Source organism: Rhinolophus sinicus, linkage group LG16 (genome assembly GCF_036562045.2).
Source record: "Rhinolophus sinicus isolate RSC01 linkage group LG16, ASM3656204v1, whole genome shotgun sequence".
Lineage (NCBI taxonomy): Eukaryota > Metazoa > Chordata > Mammalia > Chiroptera > Rhinolophidae > Rhinolophus > Rhinolophus sinicus.
The window spans coordinates 7,486,695-7,507,406 of NC_133765.1; the positions used below are offsets into that span (position 1 = coordinate 7,486,695).

Genomic DNA, 20,712 nt, shown 5'->3' on the forward strand with positions numbered 1-20,712 from the left:
TAGCCAGAGAGGAGCTCTCGGAGAATGGCATGGGCCACTCTTGGAAAGATAGAGAAGTGGAGATTGTTTTGAATGCATATGCAAACTACCATACTTGCAAGTTCATAGAGTGATGAGAAAGAGAACCAAAGAAGCGGGCATGGATAAGAAGAATTTTAATAGCCATGATCAGAACTGTTGAGTATCAGTCTGCATGTAGTGCAGATATCAGCAAACTTCTTCTCTAAAGAACCAGATAATCAATATTTTAGGCTTTACAAGCCATATGGTATCGCTGCAGTTACTCAACTCTGACACTGTAAGACAAAAGCAGCCATAAACAAATTGGGTGTGACTGTGTTCTCACAAAGCTTTTTAATAGACACTAACATTTACATTTCAAATAATTTGCACACCTCATGGAGTATTCTTCTTCTTTAATGTTTTCAACCATTTAAAAATGTAAAACTCTTTCTGAACTCACAGGCTGTTCAAAAGCAGCTATCAGGTCAGATGTGGCTCACCAGCAGAATCTGCCAATCCGAGGGGGTCGTGAAATAGGACCAGGAGAACCAGTGCTGACTTTGAGATCCTGAACCATTTGAGAGGCAAGGATCCGGCCCCATTCTAAAACCAGCACCAATCCAAATCTACCTGTTGCCCTGCGATTTCCTTTTTGATTTCTATTCTTCACAGTTGTGTCCTGTTCTGCTCTTTTTAAACAAGGGCTACAGTCTATGTAGCATTTGTGAAATGCTTAGGTGAACTTCCAAATTAATTATGCTGCACAAATAAATGTAAGACTTAACAAAGATAATTGGAACAAATGGTAATTGCTGTTGTTATAACAACGGTCATAAACAATGGTTACATCATTTGCTTTTTGAGTTTGTATTGCAAAAATGCTAAAACATCTTTGTCTTAGAAGATTTCTTTGCACTGGGTTCACATCTCTCTGCCTTCTGGACTGTGTTGTGCATTATACTGGAAAACATACATGATTAATACAGAACGTTTAATAAAGGACAATGCCCATAACGCTTTTGTGTTTACAAAGCACCTGTGACGCAGGATTGCTAAACTTCATATTCTGATCCGATTTTATAGATGAGGTAGCAGAAGTGCAGAAGGCTAATTAGTTTGTTGAGGGTCACCCACTTAGTAATTGGCAGACCTAGGGTCTTAACAAAAGTGCTCTTCAACATCTTGTATTCCCTGCCCCCTCCTTTCACCACGCACGACCCTGGATGTCAGGTGGGCATCTGTGTGATGAAGGTTTTCCTTTCTCAAGTGTAGGCCAGAGACAGCCACACTTCATTAGTGAAGAGAGGTGCTGACAGAATGCCCTGAAAGCTTATTCTGTTGCACCCATGTGCCTCAGTCCGAATTTTCATCAGTGAATACGGGGTGATCAGTCGCCAGCTTCCCAGCACACTCTTTACTTTCTTTCCTCCTTTACTTTTATTTCCCTAATGTTTCCCAACATGGTGTATATTATCAGATGGTGAAATAACTTGCATTCACCCCTCCGAGCACTTGGCAAGCACCTCCCTTCCTTTATCTGCACAGTGGGAAGTTTATAGTCAATATGAATTGTAATAGCTCTAAAGGGCTGAATTCTCAGCATTCTCCAGCTGTAGAAATCTCTGAGGCGAGACATGGGTAGAGTGACAACAACTCAACATGAAGTTTTTAATTTTCTTTTGTATCTAACTTGTATCTTGGAAGAGACACCGCTGTGCCCCTCCTGGCTCTCTCCCACTTTCCCTTCAACTCCCTCAGCAGCATGGTGCTCAGGGAGGGTGGCAGACAGGCCTTCTCCCTCTTAGGCTGCCCTGTTGATTAGTTAGGCAGAGAAGAGAGTTTTCATCTCAAAACGCCCATGGAAACATCCTCAGAGCCTATATTTAAGTGTCACGTGAGGACAGCAGCAAAGCATCTTGATAAGATCAAGTCCAGTGGCAGCAGTGACCCTATTTCCAAGAGACTTATTTTGGAAGAGGGAGTGGGGGAGGCTCTTTGCAAGGCCTCACATCCCTACAGGCTGGTATCTCTGCTTATGGCTACATGCGCTGAATTTAATATGCATAGAATGTTGCTAACAGAGAAATGACAAGAACACATCCCCTTTCAAGGCTGGACTGTCCCACACCAGGCGTCTTTATAAGTAGAAATGTCTAAAGAGTTTTCTATCTGTGTTCTTGTTTACCAAAACCTAGAACAAAGTATTACTTTTGGTGAAATTTCAGTCGCTTTCTGCTATTTTAATTACACTTCTGTTTTTATCCAAATCAGATGAAGTTAACACAGTTAACTTTCTTTCGCACTTCTGTTTTGTTTCAGGTGAAAGAAAGGATGGTAAGGACACAACTAGCAGTAAGACATGCACCTTCTTCACTTAACAGACATTCATTAGAACCCCCGATGGCCACTGGAAACCTTAAAGAGGCTGCAAGTTTGACAGAAGGGGAAGCTGAAGCTCTGGGAAAAGTTGTCAAAAGGAAATGGTACAAGCCAAGAGGCTATTTATAAACTGTACAGGCAAAACTCTGTGTTAGGTGAAGTGGAGTATGGCGGAAAGGCATTTGAGTTAGACATCTGTATCTTACTTGTCACATATGACCTATGACACCTCAATCAAGTGTCATGAGGAGACTGTTCATCTTTAAAACTAAGGTACGATGCTATTATCAAGGACAGGATTAATTACACACTCTCATACTCACCATGTGTACCTCCTTTGATACCACCACTCCTATGACAAACATTTACCAAGCATTTGATTTATATGAGGCACGGGCACGCGTTTACATGCGTTATCTCATGTAATCCTTCCAATAAGGCCAAGATCCTCGCTTTACAGATGAGATGGCTAAGGCTCAGAGAGGGTGGGCCATGTGGCTAAGGGGACACTGCTCAGAAAATGGAATCCTCAGAACTAAAGTCTTGGAAGTTAAACATCCCACACCACTGACTAAGCTCAGACCCAGTGCCAGGAAGCCAGCCCAAGCCCATGAAAGACAGCATGCCAATATCTACGGACAGATCCAGAAGGTGAGCTTCAATTTCTGGTTTCTCCTCTTGCTAGCTACTTGGCTTGCAGCAAATGCTTTAACATTTCTGTGCCTCAGTTTCCTCATTTGTCAAATATGGATACTAATCGTATTTAAACTCATAGGGTAGGTCCAAAGATTCAATGAGTTGAAATAGGTAAAGTACTGGCACATAATAAGAACACTCTGAGCCTTTGCTACTATTGTTTTTATCACCTTTACTAATCTTATTGTCATCTCCTACCCAGCACATCTGCCTCCAATCCCCTTGTACTTAAATGAGAAGGTCTATCCATTCCTAGGTCTGAACTTCCTCTGCTTTAAAAAATTATGCTTTATTGGAGGCCAGCTTCTAAGTACCTTACTTGTGTTTGCCATTTTCTGAAAATCAGCATAGACATAGAGCTATAATTAACTTTTTTACTGGGATTCTCCCACACACGTTAAATGACTTGCTCGAAGTAGGACAGAGTCAATGGCAGTAGCTGGAATGGAGTGAAGGCTGCTGATCTCCTGACTACACTGAGATAGATAAAAGTAGCTACTGTAATAGTGAAGTTATTAGGTATTATTATTAGCGGACTTAACATTGGAGTTATTAGGCTAGAATAAGGAGGGCCAAAGACGACGGATGGCTATTTGAAGGATGAGCCAAGACCTGCCACTTATTCCTTAAGCACTGACTGCCAGCAACAATTCACCTTCGATGGTTTGGCCTCTCACCTCCCCAGAGCTGGACTTTTGGCTGTATATTTTTAAAATGCTACGATCTGCAGTAGAGCGTAACAAAACACCAGATTCTATATCAATAGATCGTCATGTGTTCAGGACTAGTCTGACACACAGCTTTCTCCAAATTTGGGTTTTCTCATCTATAAAATAAGGTTAATAGCAATTCTAACCTCAAGTGGTTGTTAGAGAATCGAATGAAAATACGAAAATATTTCAAAACTTAAACCTGATGTAAACATATAAACTATTTGAATTCTAGCAAAAAAGATGATCTGAGTTAGTAGCTGATTCATCTTGATTTTTGCTATCAGTAATAAAATAGGACAATAGTGCTGTGTTTCCCTGAAAATAAGACCTAGCCGGATCATCACCTCTAATGTGTCTTTTGGAGCAAATATTAATATAAGATTCGGTCTTATTTTACTATAACACCCAGTCTTGAAATATATTATAATATAATATAATACTGGGTCTTATATTAATTTTTGCTCCAAAAGACGCGTTAGAGCTGATGGTCCGGCTTGGTCTTATTTTCGGTGAGCAATAGAGTAATGGGTTCAGACTGGGTCCTCTGCAACCAAACTGCCTGGTTAAGTCCAACAAGTTACCTACGTGAGCTCTCTGTGTCAGTCTCTTTATTTATAAAAGAACAGTAATAACACTGACATCATAAGGTTGTTAAGAAAATTAAACAGTGCATTCATGTAAAACACTTAGAATAATGCCTGGAACATAGACATCCTACAATAACAATATTAGCTATGATGATAACAATGATGATGATGAGGAGGAGGAAGGGGGGAGGAGGAGGGGGGGAGAACATAATAGTGGTGATGATGATGATGATGATGGTGATGGTGATGGTGATCCTCTTTCATGCTTCTCTCTTTGGATGGATGAAATCTAACCATTTTAGATTGCTGCCATTTTTCTAATTATTGCCACTTACATTATCAGGGACAGAACCACTAGCTCCTAGCCTAAGAATTCAGGCTTGCCGAGAGGTCCTAGGGTTTCTTACTGCTGTCTGCATGATGACAATGAAGTACGGCTCTCATCAAGAGGTCCTTATAACCATGACAACACGAGCAGCACCACTCTACTGAGGATGTCATTGCCATGACAACAGCTGAGTGACCAAAATCAAGAGGTTTAGGAAAGTGCTATGATAAAGAGAAAACATATCAACACACAGAGGAAGGTGACCAACAACAGAATGGGGACTGGTCAGTGTGGACGCTTGGCAGCTAAGTCAAAGGAAGCAAAATGATGTGAAGAAAACATTGTGGTCATGCTCGTTAAGTTATACTGAATTCTTAGGAGCCTTGGGTTCTGGCTAGACAGATGCAGAGAGGAAAGGAACCAATTGTCTCCAATCCTTCCATATTACACATGTTCCCTATCAATCAAGGGTTTTCCCTCTCAAAGAAAAGAAGTGCCTCTAGGGAAATGGGGGCCGTCAGAACAGATGTGCTAGGATTCTGAGGAGAAACATTTTGGATGGATACTTGGGGACTTACCCATAAGCCAGGATTAGGTGAAAAAGATGTCACTGTGTGTTACGGCAGGTACTTCCAGGTTGGTGATCTCTCGCCCACCTCTAACATTATTCTAGATTAAACACTGAGATTGCTTTCCTCCTCCTCGCCTGACCTAAGGCAGCAGGGATGTCTGCGTACTTTCCGTGGCATAGATCTGTAGGGAGTGGAAGTGCTTGCCCCAGACAACCACCTCCCCCAGAACGGAGCTCGGGTTGTGTCTGTCAGCACTTCTGGGGTATGTAGTTGGCATTCCCCGTCGATCCCCTTTGGAGCTGCCTCTGGGCATGGAGTGGGCTTCACGTGGATGATCATCTGTGGCCAGAAGGGGTGGCTGTCCATGACTAACTTGGTTCCTGTTCTAGTTTTAAAGAAAGGATGAATTCAGACATCCCTGTTCCAGCTGAGTGTCTGGTCCATGGAGGCTCAAATATTGAGGACTTGGAGAACTTCTGGTCTATAGGGAGAGGTTGGGGGATAAGCAGAAATGATCCTACACCCCATGCCCTTTCTCATGGGCTGTTTCAAGCAATGTTTCCCATAAGTGCTCCAACTGACAATCCCCTAGACTTCTGTGCAGATAGTCCCACCTCCAGACAATGTTCCTCGGTGTCACAGACAGTCTGTTACTTGCTTTAGCAACTTGGGCTTCAAATTTGCAGATCACTTAAAAGCCACATAAAGAAATGTTTGGGGTCACTTGGCTGAAGATCAAAATTTATAAGTTGTTCCACAAGCAGAGACCCATCTCAGCTAATTCCTTATTTTATTTCGTCTGAGGAAGAGGGACAACTGAGAAACCTAACACAAGTAATTCCCCAGCAATATTAGCCAAGGGATGCTCAATGGAAGCCAGGCTGCTTTGACTTCATACACCCTTCTAACCAGTAACTCCATATTCTGCTACCCCTTACAGCAAAACTTCTCAAAAATGTTTATTACTTCCTCCATACTTTCTTCAACCTATACTCTCCCTTTTCAATTAATCCTTTATCTACTCTCTTTTATCAGAACCAATTTTGCAATATCTCATATAAGTGCATTCCGCCAATTCTCAGCCATCTCCCTAGACTTCTAAGCATCACTCCTTCCTTTTATGATGCATTCTCTTCATCTGTATTTCAGATTTCTTTCATAGCTCTCTTACCACTTCTTCACAATCTCTTTGCTAGATCATCATCCTCTTTGACACCTAAATATCGTAGTGCCCAGAGGCCCAGTCCACAGAACTTTCCCCCATCTTCACTCTGCAGGTGGCAATGCCCCCGTAATGGCTCTAAATACCACCTGAATGCTGATAACCCCTAGCTTTATTTTTCTAGCCCCTGTACCCTTACATAGCAAGCTATCTACTCAACATTTCCACTTATGTATCTAAAGTACCAAGCTCCTTATTTTCCACTTACAAGCCTGTCCCTTTTGGCGTTCTTCATGGCAGGAAATAATATTATTAGTGACCATTAGCACAGGCCACAAATCTTTGAGTCACCTGTGGTTCCTAATTTCTTCTCACAATCCCTATCTAATCAATGAGCAAATCTCGTCAGCTTTAATTTCAGAATATATTCCAGATTAAACACAGGCTTACCACTCTACCACTCCTGTCCACGTCATCACCGTTTTGTGATGAATTAGAGCAACAGTATCCTAACTGGTATTCCAATTGCTACCCTTACACTACCCTTGACCTCTTTCTTTTCAAGAAGGTAAAATGACCCTTTAAAACATTTATTAAAGTATTTCACTCTCTTCTTTAAAACTTGCCAGTGTTTTCAATTGGAGCAAATTCCAAGTTTTTAACATGGTTTTCAAAGCACTACATGACTGACTCTTGGCTCTCTTTACAACATTTCATCTCACTTGTCTCTGTGTTAACATTCTTGCTGTTTCGCACACGTGTCAAACATATTCCCAACTCATGGCTTTGTTACTTGCAGGTACCTCTGCCTGGAACACTCTCTCTTGATATGTCTCATTCATTTCACTCTGGTACCTAGTTCTCTACTCAGGCTTTCTCTCAACACTCTAACTAAAATGGTACCGCTTATTAGTCTTTACCCTATCCCTGTTTCACTTTTCTCCGTAGTACTATCTCTCCCTGATAATTAGGTTGCATATTAATTTATCAAATATTACCTACACGCCCAGACTGTAGTCCCATGGGACAGAGGCTTTGAATGTTGTGTTCACAGCATGGTCTGAAGCATCTAGATATATTTTAGGTACTCAATGAATATCCAATGAAGCAAAAAATGACTTATTCTGCCTATTTCTCATATCTCTATTGTACTCTATAATTTCTGTTCAATCTAATAAATCCTGATTCTCTAAAAAAATAAATAAGTCTGGGTCGTTATGATCATTTTTGGAGCAAAGGGAGCTAACCCACATGGTCCAATAGGCAGAAATATATCAGACACTCACTACTTCCTAACATGCTACCTATTTCCACATGGGAGACAAGCCAGATGAATAATCCCCAGTCCCCCAAAACAGGAATCGAAGGAGGCAAAACCAGAATGGGATTCCTTCTCAGCTTAGCTCCAACCCTCATTCCCAAACCACATTAAAATAATCACCATATTCTGGCAATTTGGCCCCCTACATATCTCAACATTCCATGCTCTATTCTCTGCTCCTGCTACCTCATGATCTTGACCTTGACCTTTTAATGGCTTCCTAAGGTCAGTCTCCTTGCTTTGGATCACAAGGAGCCTTGATCTTGCCAACAGACACCTACTGTCAACACCCCACCTTCAGGTTCAGGAAGAAAAGGGATTTCTATCCCTTATCACAGATACAGGCTGCAGCTGAAATCTGTGAGATGTGGTTTCACTGTCTTCATCAGGACATGGGACTAGATCCAACATGCCTCACATCTGTCTCACTGCCAGATGACCATGCAAAGTGTGACCCTCTCCCTCCCCATCATCAGTGCCCTCTGCACTTTCATTCCTCACTTCTCCCTGTCTTCCAAATCTGATCGTGGTGCCCTGTGGAACACTCACTACCTAAGCACAATGCTCACCTAAAGCCTCAGCCTCTTGGTGGAGCATTCTGTGACCTGCCTTTGTTAGTTAAACCCAGCTGTTTCCTGCGGGCAGTGCTTCTTCAGTAGTTTTCTCAAGGAATTTCAGGGGTTTTTTTTGGCATCAGCTGATGATCTTCCTTATTCCTCAAGATTACTTCAAAACCGTTCTTTCACATTTTTATTGAAAACGCTTGCTCCTTCAAAACTCTTGCCCTCTCGCAGTGTTGCATCTACCCCTCCTTTTCCTTGCAGCCAATGACTGATGTCCTGAGCTCCTCATGATCCTTTGGAGGCTTTCACACTTGGCTCACAGCCTTACTTGTCACTAACTTCAGCAATTATCTGGGGTGACTTCAGTGTCCCCTTTGATGATTTGTCAGACACCTGTAACAAATCATCAGCTACCTGGGCCCGTCTTCTCCATGGACCTTCTTCTCTGCCTCAGTCACATGCAACCATTGTCACTGGCCTGAACATGTCAATCTCTGGAACCTGAAATCACAAATTAAGGGGCCGCAATTTCTGATTTCAACCTTGTAACTTTCCAGCATGCCTGCTCAACTACTCCCATTATAACCCCATGCTTGCTGTTTTCAGTCATTCATTAAACACATATTTATTGATTGTCTATAATGGGATAGGCATCTTGCTAAGCATGGGTACACACAGTGGTAAACAAAGAATAGCATGCTGCTTGCCTTCGTGAAGTTTACAGTCTATTGAGAGGTGGGCAGGTATTATATTAAGTAAATTGCCGATAGCCACATGGCCTTCTTGGCAATCCTTTAACATGCCAGCTGTGCCCTGATCGAGTGCCTCTGTACTCACCATTAGCCCTCCAGGGACTATTCCTGCCAGAGCATTGTTGTTTCCCAACTTTTATGGGATCTTCTTAATGAATCCATCCCTATCTACTCTATTTGAGTTACCCCCAAACAGTGTCTGATAATCTCTGCCTCTTATCCTGATTATTTTTCTGCAGTATATACCATATAACACATTTTAAGGTTTACTTATCAACAGGCTTCTTTTCTGTCTCTTCCACTAGAATATAAGCTGTATGATGCCCGGGCTTTGTCTGCTTTGTCCATTCATGTATCTCCAGTGCCTAGGACAGTGCATAGAGATTACTGAGTAGATAAATGAATTAGTGTATGAAGAATCAAAATTGTTTTGCCAAGGAGTTGTCCTGGGGGTAAAATTCACATCACCTTCTGACCTTAAAGCCTATTCTGGAATGGTATGTGACGGAATACATAAATCAACAGAGAGAGAAAGTCATTTGTCTCTATCATGCAGATGACTGGCCAAATAACTTCAATCACAGTGACCCCCCCCCAGTGAACCATTCCATAAAGGGCGAAGCTATGATGCAAGGGATTGTAGAAGAAACACAGGGGTTCCTGAGCTACAGATCAGTGAAACAGGAGGAGTCCTGAATCTATTATGGAGGATGATAAAGTCCAAAGACATTCCTTTTGACTTTCTGTTAGAAGAGGGCAAGGAATCTGTTTTTTGGGGGGAAAGGGGAGGGGGTAAGCATAGCGGAATCAGCCTCTGTTGGAGAGCAGTAAGGGGGTAACATGATCTTCCCAGGGAAGGAAGGGCTATGTCTTCATCACCCTCAATGCCAAGGCTGGCTGTGCAGCAGTATTTGGAGAACCTGTGCAGCCAAGAAGAGACTTGGAGACTTCATCTCAGGGCAACCGAATTGCTATTGTGCTCATTCCCTTCCAACCACCCTGGCTCCAGAGGGAAAAACATTTTATACCACTAGGAAGATGAAGTATGCCAAACACCACAAGGACACATAGGAAAACTGAACGGAGTCATTTAATGAAAAGTATACCCTGAAATCCAGCAATGTCTTCTCATATCTAAAGCTGTTAATGTGTAAAACTACCTAATAATAACAATCAAAGGAGAGGACATGCCACTGTGTAAGTGAATGATAGTATTTAACATGAGGGAAAAATAAATCAAGTCAGAAAGCAGCTGTATCGCTGCTGTGTGCCATGGTTGTTCAAGGTGGAGGGGGATGGGGGAGAGAGCATGTAACTCAAAAAGGCAAAGTTGGTGGGAGGAAGAGCACTCACCTGGGAACCAGGAGAGGTCAACCTTCCATGCTGGGGCTACCTCCGTTGCTTAGAGATATTAATGCAGAGATCCACTGAAGGGAGCTTGAGATTACTGGGGAGGGTGAAATGGCAAGGTGGAGCATGTTACCCAACCTGGAGTCCAGCATCTGCACAAGAGCGTGGATGAATGTGCAAGAGTCTTATGACAAAGTGGACAACCCAAAGCCCTAGGCTGGCAGGAGGTCTGAAAGCAGAGAATAGCCATTGCTCTGCTCCTGAGATCTAGAAGTAATGGGTCAAAAATCAATGCAGGAAATCAACACACATTAGGAATATGGGTCTTACAGTAAAAAAGACTTGGATTTGAACTTTGCCTTGGCTATTTAATACTTGTGGGCAGGTATCTCCTCAAACCTCCATTTCTTTATTACAAAAATGGAAATAATACCTACGTATTGAGGGCATTTGTGAGATATATATATATATATATATATATATATCAGAGTGTCCAGCACATAGCAAACCCTATATACGCAGGGATTCTTAAACTTGAGTGTGTATCACAATCACCTGGGAATTTGTTACCATGCAGGTTTCTAGGTCTCAGCACCCCAGGTGTGGGGTATAAAGCAGGTGATGCTGATGCCGCAGGTCCAGGGACCACCCTCTGAGAAAGATGCCGTACAACACAGCGGTTAGGCACATGTGTACTGGAGACACTGCCTGGGGTGGGATTTCAGCACTGCCAGCTGGAGCGGTATGGCCTTCGCCCATTAGCCTGACCTCCAAGCTTTGTTCTCTCATTGGGAAAGCAGGCTAATCCCAGGACCTGACTCACTGTTGCTGTGAAGAATCCATATTACTAGGTAGAGTCAATGTTCAGAAGAGTGCCCAGCACATTTCAAAGCATCCACACCCTATTCGTATTGCTATTTTTGGATGATAAAGACTGTGGTTTAGACTCGAAGGCAAAAGCAGTCACCACAGGTCCAGTCAAGATTCAGGATCCAAAAGCAGGTACAAAGTCAGAATCGCACATTGAAGTTCTAGTGACAAGGCCATTTTGAATGGAAACTTTCTCCAAGATCACATGGCAGTCATGGTAGACCCTAGACATGGAACTCCTGACGTCTACAGGGCTGCTCTGGTGGGCAGGGTATTGTGAGTGCGGTGGGTGGTGAGGCCGTGCTGACGCCCTTCTACGCCCATCAAGCCCTGTCATGGGTGCTCCTCAGAGATGGGTTCTCCTGGCCTGGAGAGGCTGTCATTTTAAGGAGCTTTTGCGCCTTACTGAGCCAGGGCTGGTTAGCGTCTGTGGGGAAGATGATACAATCTCCTTGCGTTTTTGTTTTCTTTTTGTTCCATCAAAACAGTTCTGCATGGTAACGGTCGCCAAGTACCAGCATAAATAGCCTAAGTCTCAGGAGAATGTGGGGGAGGATGCTGTTAGCAACGTCTGAATTCAGCAGACGTCTGATTCTACAACATTTTTCAAGGGTTTTAAAATAATTGGGTAAAACCACAAACAGTGTCTGTGGTATGCACTTCTGCCCTTGGTTTCTAGACTGAGGCTTGATTTCATATGTTCTCAATTCCAGCACATTGAACTCATTAATTTTCCCACTAGTCTTTTTATGATTTTTCTCTTCTTTGAAGTAGGAAGTTGAACAGCTATAATATTGCTTTAAACCAGATCATAAATATTAAACTTACAAAAACCCTTATTGACATTGGCAAATTTTACCCTAACTGTATCTATCTAGCTATAATTTTATAGTTAAAGAGAATTACGGAGTTAAAGGGTGATCTATAAATGTCTTACTCTACTTTCTTCTCTCCCACCTTAGTCTGCACATCGGTGTTTAAACCATTTGCTTAACTAGTTTCTGGACACATTGCCCCATACTTGAGGTCGTACACCAGTTTATCTTTATCGTAATAAATCATTTTCTCTATATAGGTTGGGCTCTCATACCTTATGCTCCGCTGCTACTCTATGCAGGACATCTGCCACTTTCCATTATGATGCATTTTTTTCTCCCACCATCAATGACCAGTGTAACATCTTTTGCAATAGCAATGACTTGGCCCTCCTGGGATAGCTGCTTGGGGTACCCTGGGAATTTTAATCAACCGCCTCTGTTAATTAGGAAATGGTGGGGGTTAGGGAGATGCTGATTAAGTACCTTTGACTATCTATCCATTCTGGCAATTGACTGAGCTTGGGCTTTTGTAAGAATTCAGCCTTTTCAGGCAAAATAATTTAAATTTCCTCCCTTTTTGTTCTTGTATCACGGGTAAGAATGAAGAGGAAGGGGCTGGCCAAGGCTGTGGAAGCTGACGTTGTTGGGCACCTACTATGCTTCCTTGTGGGACCAGAAGCTTTCCATTGGAGAGCACATTTCATCCCAGCTGCAGCCATGTTAGAAGGGCATTATTATTTCTATTTTGCAGATGAGGAGTCTGAGGCTCGGTCCTGGGGGTAGACCAGGGGCATAGTCGGGGAGAAGTGGTTTTTAAGAATTCCTTTGATGATTTGGGAAACAAACGATCCACAGTTGAGAATGATAGGCAGCGATGAAGCTTCTGTATCTTACTTGTTAGTCATTACAATTGATTTTATTTTAAATTATGCACCAGAAAACTTAATTGTAAAAAGGAAAGAAAACATACCGCATCTACAGAGTGGATACCTCTTTGTTCAACAATCACTAACAGGACCTGCAAGTGTCTGGTGCTGTGCTGGTCACTGGGGTGAAATAAATGTTCATCCCTAGGTCAACAGGAGCAGCTCACCAGCCTGTGGGTAACTGGAAGAATCACCATTGTTAGAAATGCGTGCAAAGCGCTGGGGGATGTCCAAGAAAGGAGTGACTGACTCTGTCTAAAGAACATCATCAGAGGCTTTCAAACTGGTGGCATTTGAGTCTGGTCTTAAAACGCGAGTAGAACTTGATCCAAAAGGTGCACGCAGGGCAACGCTCTAGGGAGAACAGATGGAAAGGGCAAGGTGGGGAGGCCAAGTATGCGGTGAATGTGAAGTTGTTAGTATGACTGCAGTGAGCAGGGCAATCAGGGCCCCGACCAATTCATTACAACTCTCTGTGTCACTCCACGAAGCAAGAACAATTTGAATAAAACCATGCATTTTCAGAGAGGCTTATCACTATCCCAGAATGAACCAGCTGGAGAGTACTGGAAGGGAACGCACATCCAGTTGGATCTGCCTTCAAAGGCCATCACTTTCAGGCAGATCACTGCTTTCTATCAGGCACCCTCCACCTGTGGAAATGGAGCCACTGCAGGTACCAAGCCTCAAAGAAGGGACAGATCTGCCCAGTCCAAAGCCTGATGCAGAAGAATGAACGTGCTGTAAAAGTCATGCCTGCCCTCAGGAAGCAGATGAATAGAGCAGACATACTCGCTGTTTCCCACACCCACTTCTGGGATGGAATGAGAGGGAAAAGCTCCTTCTCTTAATTGTCTTTCTTGGATTCTAATACTCCAGCAGAAGACAGGCAGGCAGCAGGTCCCTTGGGCAGGGAGCCTGCCCTGACTGCTAGCAAAAGACACAGACCCCGAGGCTTCTTTCCTCCCTCAGGTCCCTGTTTCTTGAGAGCTTAGGCTACTTCCTAGTTTCATAGCACTGGTGGCCAAACTGGAGAGTTAATTTAGTCACTGAATTCCCCCTTGGCTTACAGCAGAAAAGATGTATAGCCTATATCAATTAACTACAGGGCAACCCAACCAAAATGAGATTCCAAGAGCTGTCCAGAGTTGGCATAGAGATCTTTCATAAATATTTTTTTTTTTTGGTCCTTTCCTGCTGTATTGGTTACCATCCATGGGATCCATGAGTAAGGTGATGCCATTAGTTCCACTTTGTGCTCCTTCCCTTCCCTCCCCTCTCCTTTTGCTGGAGAAATTTTTCTCTCTGCCAGCCTAATAATCCCTGTGCCACACAGGGCTCCTGATGCTGGTGCTGACAGGCTGCTCATTAGTGCCAGGGTGCTGCAGTCGGCCGATGGCGTGCCAGAGCTCCGCTCCTGACACTTTTTCACAGAGCTGTCACGGGAGTCATGGCGCCTGCCAGCTCTGGCTGAACTCAAGCTGTGATACCTCCAGTGCCAATTAGTGTTTCAGTGTCCTGCCTGGCTGGGGAGGAAGGCATGTCAGTGCTGACAAATGGGAAAATAGGTGGGTGTGTGGCAGGGGCTGGGGAGGGCTCAGGACATTGGCAAGGAGAAGAGCTCCCATCCAAGGGTCACTTTGTCCTTGCCTTTCAAACCTCTGAGAAACAAGCACTGAGACAACCAACTGCCCACCAGGCCTCTTCAAGCACAGCAGGAGAACCGATGTGAGAAGGGAAGAGATTTGGCAGTTAAGAAAGGTTGCTGAGTCCTGTAGGTATGGGTATGGATGTCATGCAGAAGTTCCCACTCTGCACTGTGCAAAGAGAAGGCTTCCATATCAAGGGCTTGGTTTGGAACTCAATGGACCTATGGTCCTTCTATTATTCTGCTCCCAGGGTCTTATGTGGCCCTGGGGAGAAACCAATCAGTCAATTTCTAGCCCACCTCAGTTCACACACTGTAGCGAGTGGGACACATTTTTAAAATACTATTTCTCTTTTTTTGGTTCTCATTTCTTTCTTTGTATTGTCTTCTTCTTCTTCTTCTTCTTTTTTTTTTTAACCCATTAGGAGCAGACAATTTTCATATGTAGTTGAACTAACTATCCCTGGCAACATCCAGGATTGTTTTACAAAATATTTGGGAGCCATTGAGAACCTAGGCATGGGTGGGATTGGGAACAGTAAGACACCAAAAGGATCACATGTCCCAGAAAGACCAGAAGAAGACCCTGTCAGAGAAACACACATATCAGGAAGACACATGCAGTGCGGCAGATGGGGGCAGATGTGAGCGTACAGAAGACCCACCTTCAAAGTCACTTGTGAGCCTTCTCAAATTTTGTTGAAGAGAACATGAAAAGGACTCCCCCCTTCAAGGAGAAGTCAAGCCCTGTTACAGCAGGTTCCCCACTAGATAAATTTAAGGAAAGGCTTGAAGATCCTGTGAAGACCGGAGAGAATGTCCTAGAGACTCACCAGCAGAATTTAAGCAGAAAACACACCAGGTCTCAACTGCAACATCAAAGTGGAGGAGGATTCCTCATGAATCAGGATGAAGTCTTTGAACTGGCAGAATAGACACGCTCCTTTGGGGCCCTGGCACATACAAGCGCTTGTTCACTGAATCAACAAGTATTTATTGGATGCTTTGTAGGTGCTGAGCATTGTGCTAGGAGGCGAGGAATCAAAGATGAGTGAGATGCAGGCCGTTGTCTCAAAGAATTCATGAATTAGAGATCAGGGCCTGTCTTTGAACAGCTCACTGGACCTTACTGAGCCTCAATCAATATCTGGGTACAAGGCGTTCTTTCAGTAGCCTCAGTGAGGTTTTTATTTTCAGTGTTTTATTTGATAGGTGACAGATGGAGGTAGGTGCACCCAAGAGGGGAACTCCATTAGGACACTCAGAGACCCCTGATTCCATATGTATAGTGGAACCCACATATCACTGATCATATTCATGCCTTCACCTGAATTTTATGCTGGGCTCCCAGGAACGTGACAATATAGGCATGTCAGCCCTCTCTCTAAAGGTCTTACAATCCAACAGAAACTGTAAACAGAAAACTTGGGTTTTGAGAATACTTTTCTATGAAGAGTGAGGTCCTAAAAAGCATCCTTTAGAATGCACTTTAAAAAAGATGTTTTTTCTGTTTACTTAGGGAAGACCCAGAGGAATTGAGAACACTAAAGGTATTCTTTTGGAGACAGGAAGACTAGAGCTTAAGGGCCGTGCTAAAATAAATTCTTGTGTGCCTAGAAGAGGACAAAACACAAAGCACCGAGTCATGAATGGGGAATGTGTCTAAAGGAGACTGGACACACTGATGGTACGTTGGCACCGGGGGTAGCACGCTAACGTTTATCCAGAATGTGGTGAAGAGCCTCACAACACATTCAGGCAGACTGAGGTGGATTTTGGTGTGAGACAGTGAGATGGGGGTGCTTCCTTCTGAAAACACCAAATCCCATGTCGGTGCAAACATCACCTATACATTCCAAACCAGGGCAGGTGTCTTTACAAAGCTAGTGCACTTTCTCCTTAAACTCTTGGGAGTATTAAGTCCATGTGAGGAACTAAAAAGGCACACAAACAGTAATAATAGGTGGAAAACTCCTCACAATCAATGGCAATGCAGAGAGGTAGCTTAGGAGGCCTCACCTCCCTCTCCATCTTGGATATGGGCAACTGGCATTTTTTTTTTTTTTAAATCTGAAGTAAAGTGCTAGGCAGAAAAAGTTAAGGCAAGTCCGCTCCACTCCCTTCCTACCGGACAGTCACTCCTAGCTTCTGTGTATTGAAAGGCATGAGCCACTACTAATAAAATGATGGTTAACATTTCTGCATTCCTTTGCCACATGAAATGTGGTCAAGACTGGAAATGCACATTCTAAAGTGGTTTAGCTTATTGCAAGTAGCAACAGATGAGTTATGATGGAGGAAACTACGATTATTCAGAAATGTACAGAACAAACACATCAGTCTGGAGAGAGAACATTCAATGAAGCCATCAGGTTGCCAAAAGTGCTCAGCGTCGATCAGCTGTCCATTCAAGGGTTTGGTGGACGTGTGCTTAAGAATGATCTCGATTGAGACATGATCAGCCCACACAGAACGGGACAAAGGATGACAGTGGCTCTTTCCCTCTAGAACCTTTGCTAAGGTGCAGCATATCTTGTTCTCCCAGGCACATCAACTCTGTCCTAACTTGTTTAAAATGAGCATCCTTTGGAAATACTTAGTGGGGAAAGATGAAGATCTGACCGCTAAGGGTCTCCAGCTTCAGCTCAGATTTGGCAGCAGCCCAACGCCATCTCTGATCTCCAAATAATTAGTCACTGGGAAAACGGTACCCTGGTGAGTCCCCAGGTAATTACTTACTGCTTGGCATGTCTCATCAGTTTGGATCTGAGAGAGCGAATCTGGACCAGGGATCTGGAAAAATTGTTCATCTAAATTACTCTGATCCACAGGTAGATTCTGATAATCCTGCTCTTCTCTCCTTGATCCACCTCCTGTTTCCATAGCAGCTAAAACCAGAGTAAAATGGAAGCATCTGGCCCACGCTCAGGTAGTGTCCCCTGGGGAAATGAGACGGCTAGATGGCCACAAAATGGGGAGGGAGACTCTAAACACAACAGTGTGAACTTCAGGAGGATGAACAGAAGAGGGCTCCAACACCAGAAGGGTGAGAAGAGAGAGGAAAAAAAAAAAAGTGGAATGAAATTAGATTAAAGCAGAAATATTCAGAAGGCTGTGAGAGAAAGGGAAAGCAAAGAACAAAAGGAAAAAGCACAAAAGGGCAAGACAGAAGGAGAAGAACTACAGAGAAGAACACAAAACAAAACAAAACAAAAAAAAAACACCTAGAGAAGGACACAGAGCTGACGGGCCAGAGGGGAAAATGAGAAAGGACATCAAACAGGAGACAGGGTGAGATCTGTGAGAGGGATGGGTGCAATGCCTCTTGACATAAGGCAAAGCAAGTCTACCTGGGATGATAAATGTCCTGCCGATTCTAAAGGCACAGACCACCCTGGCACCCAGTAGCACTGGGGACTCAGTGTTAAGCATTGATGAATGGCATGCACCATAGTGTTAGAAAGTCCGTGCATTTGGATGGTCCCTCCTTCGGATGTACCCCAGGCCCACATTCCATCATGAATGATCTCATTCACAGCTGATGCTGCCTCCCAGATTTTAGGCCAGGCCACACTTAAAATCATTTCAAATCAGGAGACTGGCAGAGACATGAGTAGCTCTCTGATCCTTCTGTATCAGGAATGGCCGGCATGGTATAACTCCCAGGAATTTAGGCTAAACACAGTGAAAATCTCATGCCTGCTCTGAGGACCTCTATCAGGGCAAATTGTCACTGTCTGAGAGAAGGAATTTGGTATCTGGGGCCCTTTCATAGCCCTAAACTGGTTTTTTAATGTGCAAGTACAGGGGACACTGCCATGCATTGCCACCTTCAGGAACAGAGGATGTCTGCCTCATGGGGTGAACATACTGCTGGGGGACAGCTCTCAGCGGCAACCTTATGGGGACTGTCTCATATGCAGAGAGATGCCTGGCTCAAGGTCACGGCCTTCCTGGGGAAAGCCCAAATTCAGAGACTGACTGTTGTGTTGGAATGAAAGGCCAGCCTCCTCACTTCAATTGAGCATTTCTGAAGGGTCCTCCTAGCTTCAGAACTCCCCATAAGGTCAGTTAAGATATTCCACTGGACTGCACTGCAGCTCAGCTTCTCCACCTGCCCAACTCTCTTCCTTGCCTTCCACAGGGTGGATTCTAAGACCATCTCAAATAAACTTCTTGCATGCCAATCACCTTCTTAGGGTCTGCCTTTGGAGGACCCAACATGCAACACCCAGCAAACAGCTTCCACTATGATGCCTTTAAAATCCTTAAATCTTCACTACTCAGCAATACACACACCTATATACATAGATGCATATGTAAATATATATTATATGCATATATTTTAACCGGCAATAATCAGTGAAATTAAGGTTCTTTATTTATGTCTCTGCTCAAATGTCACCTTTTCAAAGGCTTTCCCTGACCAAATCTTGTATCTTTCTGTCACTGTTCTATGTTCTCATCCTTATCACCACCTCACATTGTATACTCAGTTTTTTGGTCATTTTTCTCATGAGAATGTGAGCAGAAACTTGTATGTTTTTATTTGTATATCCTCAGTGATTAGAAGTATGTCTATATCAGGGGTGTCCAAACTTTTTTCAATGTTTTTCACCAAGGGCCCTATGCAGTAAAATACACAAACAGTCGGGCCACTCACTCGAGGTGAAGTAAGTATTGCCTCACCTGGTTTATTTAAGTAAACTAAATATATTTTTGGAATTTGCTGCGGGCCAATTAAAAATGGATTGTGGGCCGCAGTTGGCCCGTGGGCCGCAGTTTGGACACCCCTGGTCTAGACTATTGCAAACACTCAATAGATACTGAAGAACACATAATTTAATACACCTTGAATAAAAGCCAGCTTAATGGTCAATGGTATCTACCTTAAATTCTAAAGGTTTAATGTTCAATCCATGAAAGCACAAAACAACACTTAGTCTGGTCTATACAACGTATAGATATTTAGACAAAGTAAATTTTGCAGTTTAGTTATCTAGGATAAAACAGCAGCAAAACTACCAAACAACTAATGGACTAGAGACCAGATGTTTGGCAACGTTGAAGAAGCACAAAATTGGAAATTTTCCTTTTGGAGATACGGCCATTCAAAGCTTTCATTCATCATTGTGTGCTTGTGTGGTCTGTCTCTTAAAACAACCATCTGAACAATAACACCAAAGATAATTGTCCCAACATCAAATATGGCCAGTGAAGTTCTCCCAGAATATTTTACCACCATTTCATCCACCAACAACTGGGATTCAGTCCCAGAGATTGGAGAGATCCTCAAGTCCGAGTGCTGACATCTTCGAGCATATGCCTGTCTTGCAGAGAACACGAAGTTCTCTGCAGGGCCACGTACATTGTTATCAGACTACCAAGAATGCAGGACCCTTTGCATGTAGTCACCACCTCCATCACCTCCTAGTCACGGCCAGCAATCCTCCCAGTTCCTCTAATGACATGATACACCAAACTGCTCTCTTACCTTTGGGGGAGATATGTCTCCAGGTAACCGTAGGCTCTGGTCTACCCGTGGCTATGCAGGTGAGGCTGATATTGTTCCCTTCATTAATGGAGATATCTGAAGAAATCTCTACAATTTTGGGAGATACTGTGGAGACAAAACAGATAGAAAGAAAATGAAAATCCTGCTGAAATGCTTCTTTGTGTCTTAAAATAATAGCAGGCAGAATAGCCCAGGGACTGAAATATAGGGCCTACAGGATGAAAAATTAGAGGAATTATCCTAAACACAAAAGAAGCATCTTACCTTGAATTTCACTTCTATTTCCTGCTATTGAAACACAAAGTCAGGGAGTCCACATGGAAATGGATTCCACTGCAACACTGCAATACCTAGTCTAGCCTCCACGCTCTTCCTGTCTGCACTCTCACCCCCACCCACGCCGACACATATACACAAGTCATTCTCCACATTGCATTCAGAGTCACTTTATATAATGCAATTCTGATTATATCACGCCTCTGCCTAAATACTTCCATTTGTTCCCTATT

At 43.4% G+C, this 20,712-nt stretch overlaps 1 protein-coding gene across 8 annotated transcripts in view; it reads right to left on the minus strand.

The window, feature by feature from the left end:
- The window catches only part of NTM (neurotrimin), a 1,000,590-nt gene that overhangs the window by 113,278 nt on the left and 866,600 nt on the right, over window positions 1–20,712 (minus strand). For all 8 annotated transcript variants that reach the window (XM_074321813.1, XM_074321816.1, XM_074321817.1 and 5 more), the window contains one exon: window positions 20,183–20,308. In XM_074321813.1, the coding sequence (XP_074177914.1) occupies window positions 20,183–20,308 (126 nt within the window). The remainder of the gene's footprint in view (window positions 1–20,182; window positions 20,309–20,712) is intronic.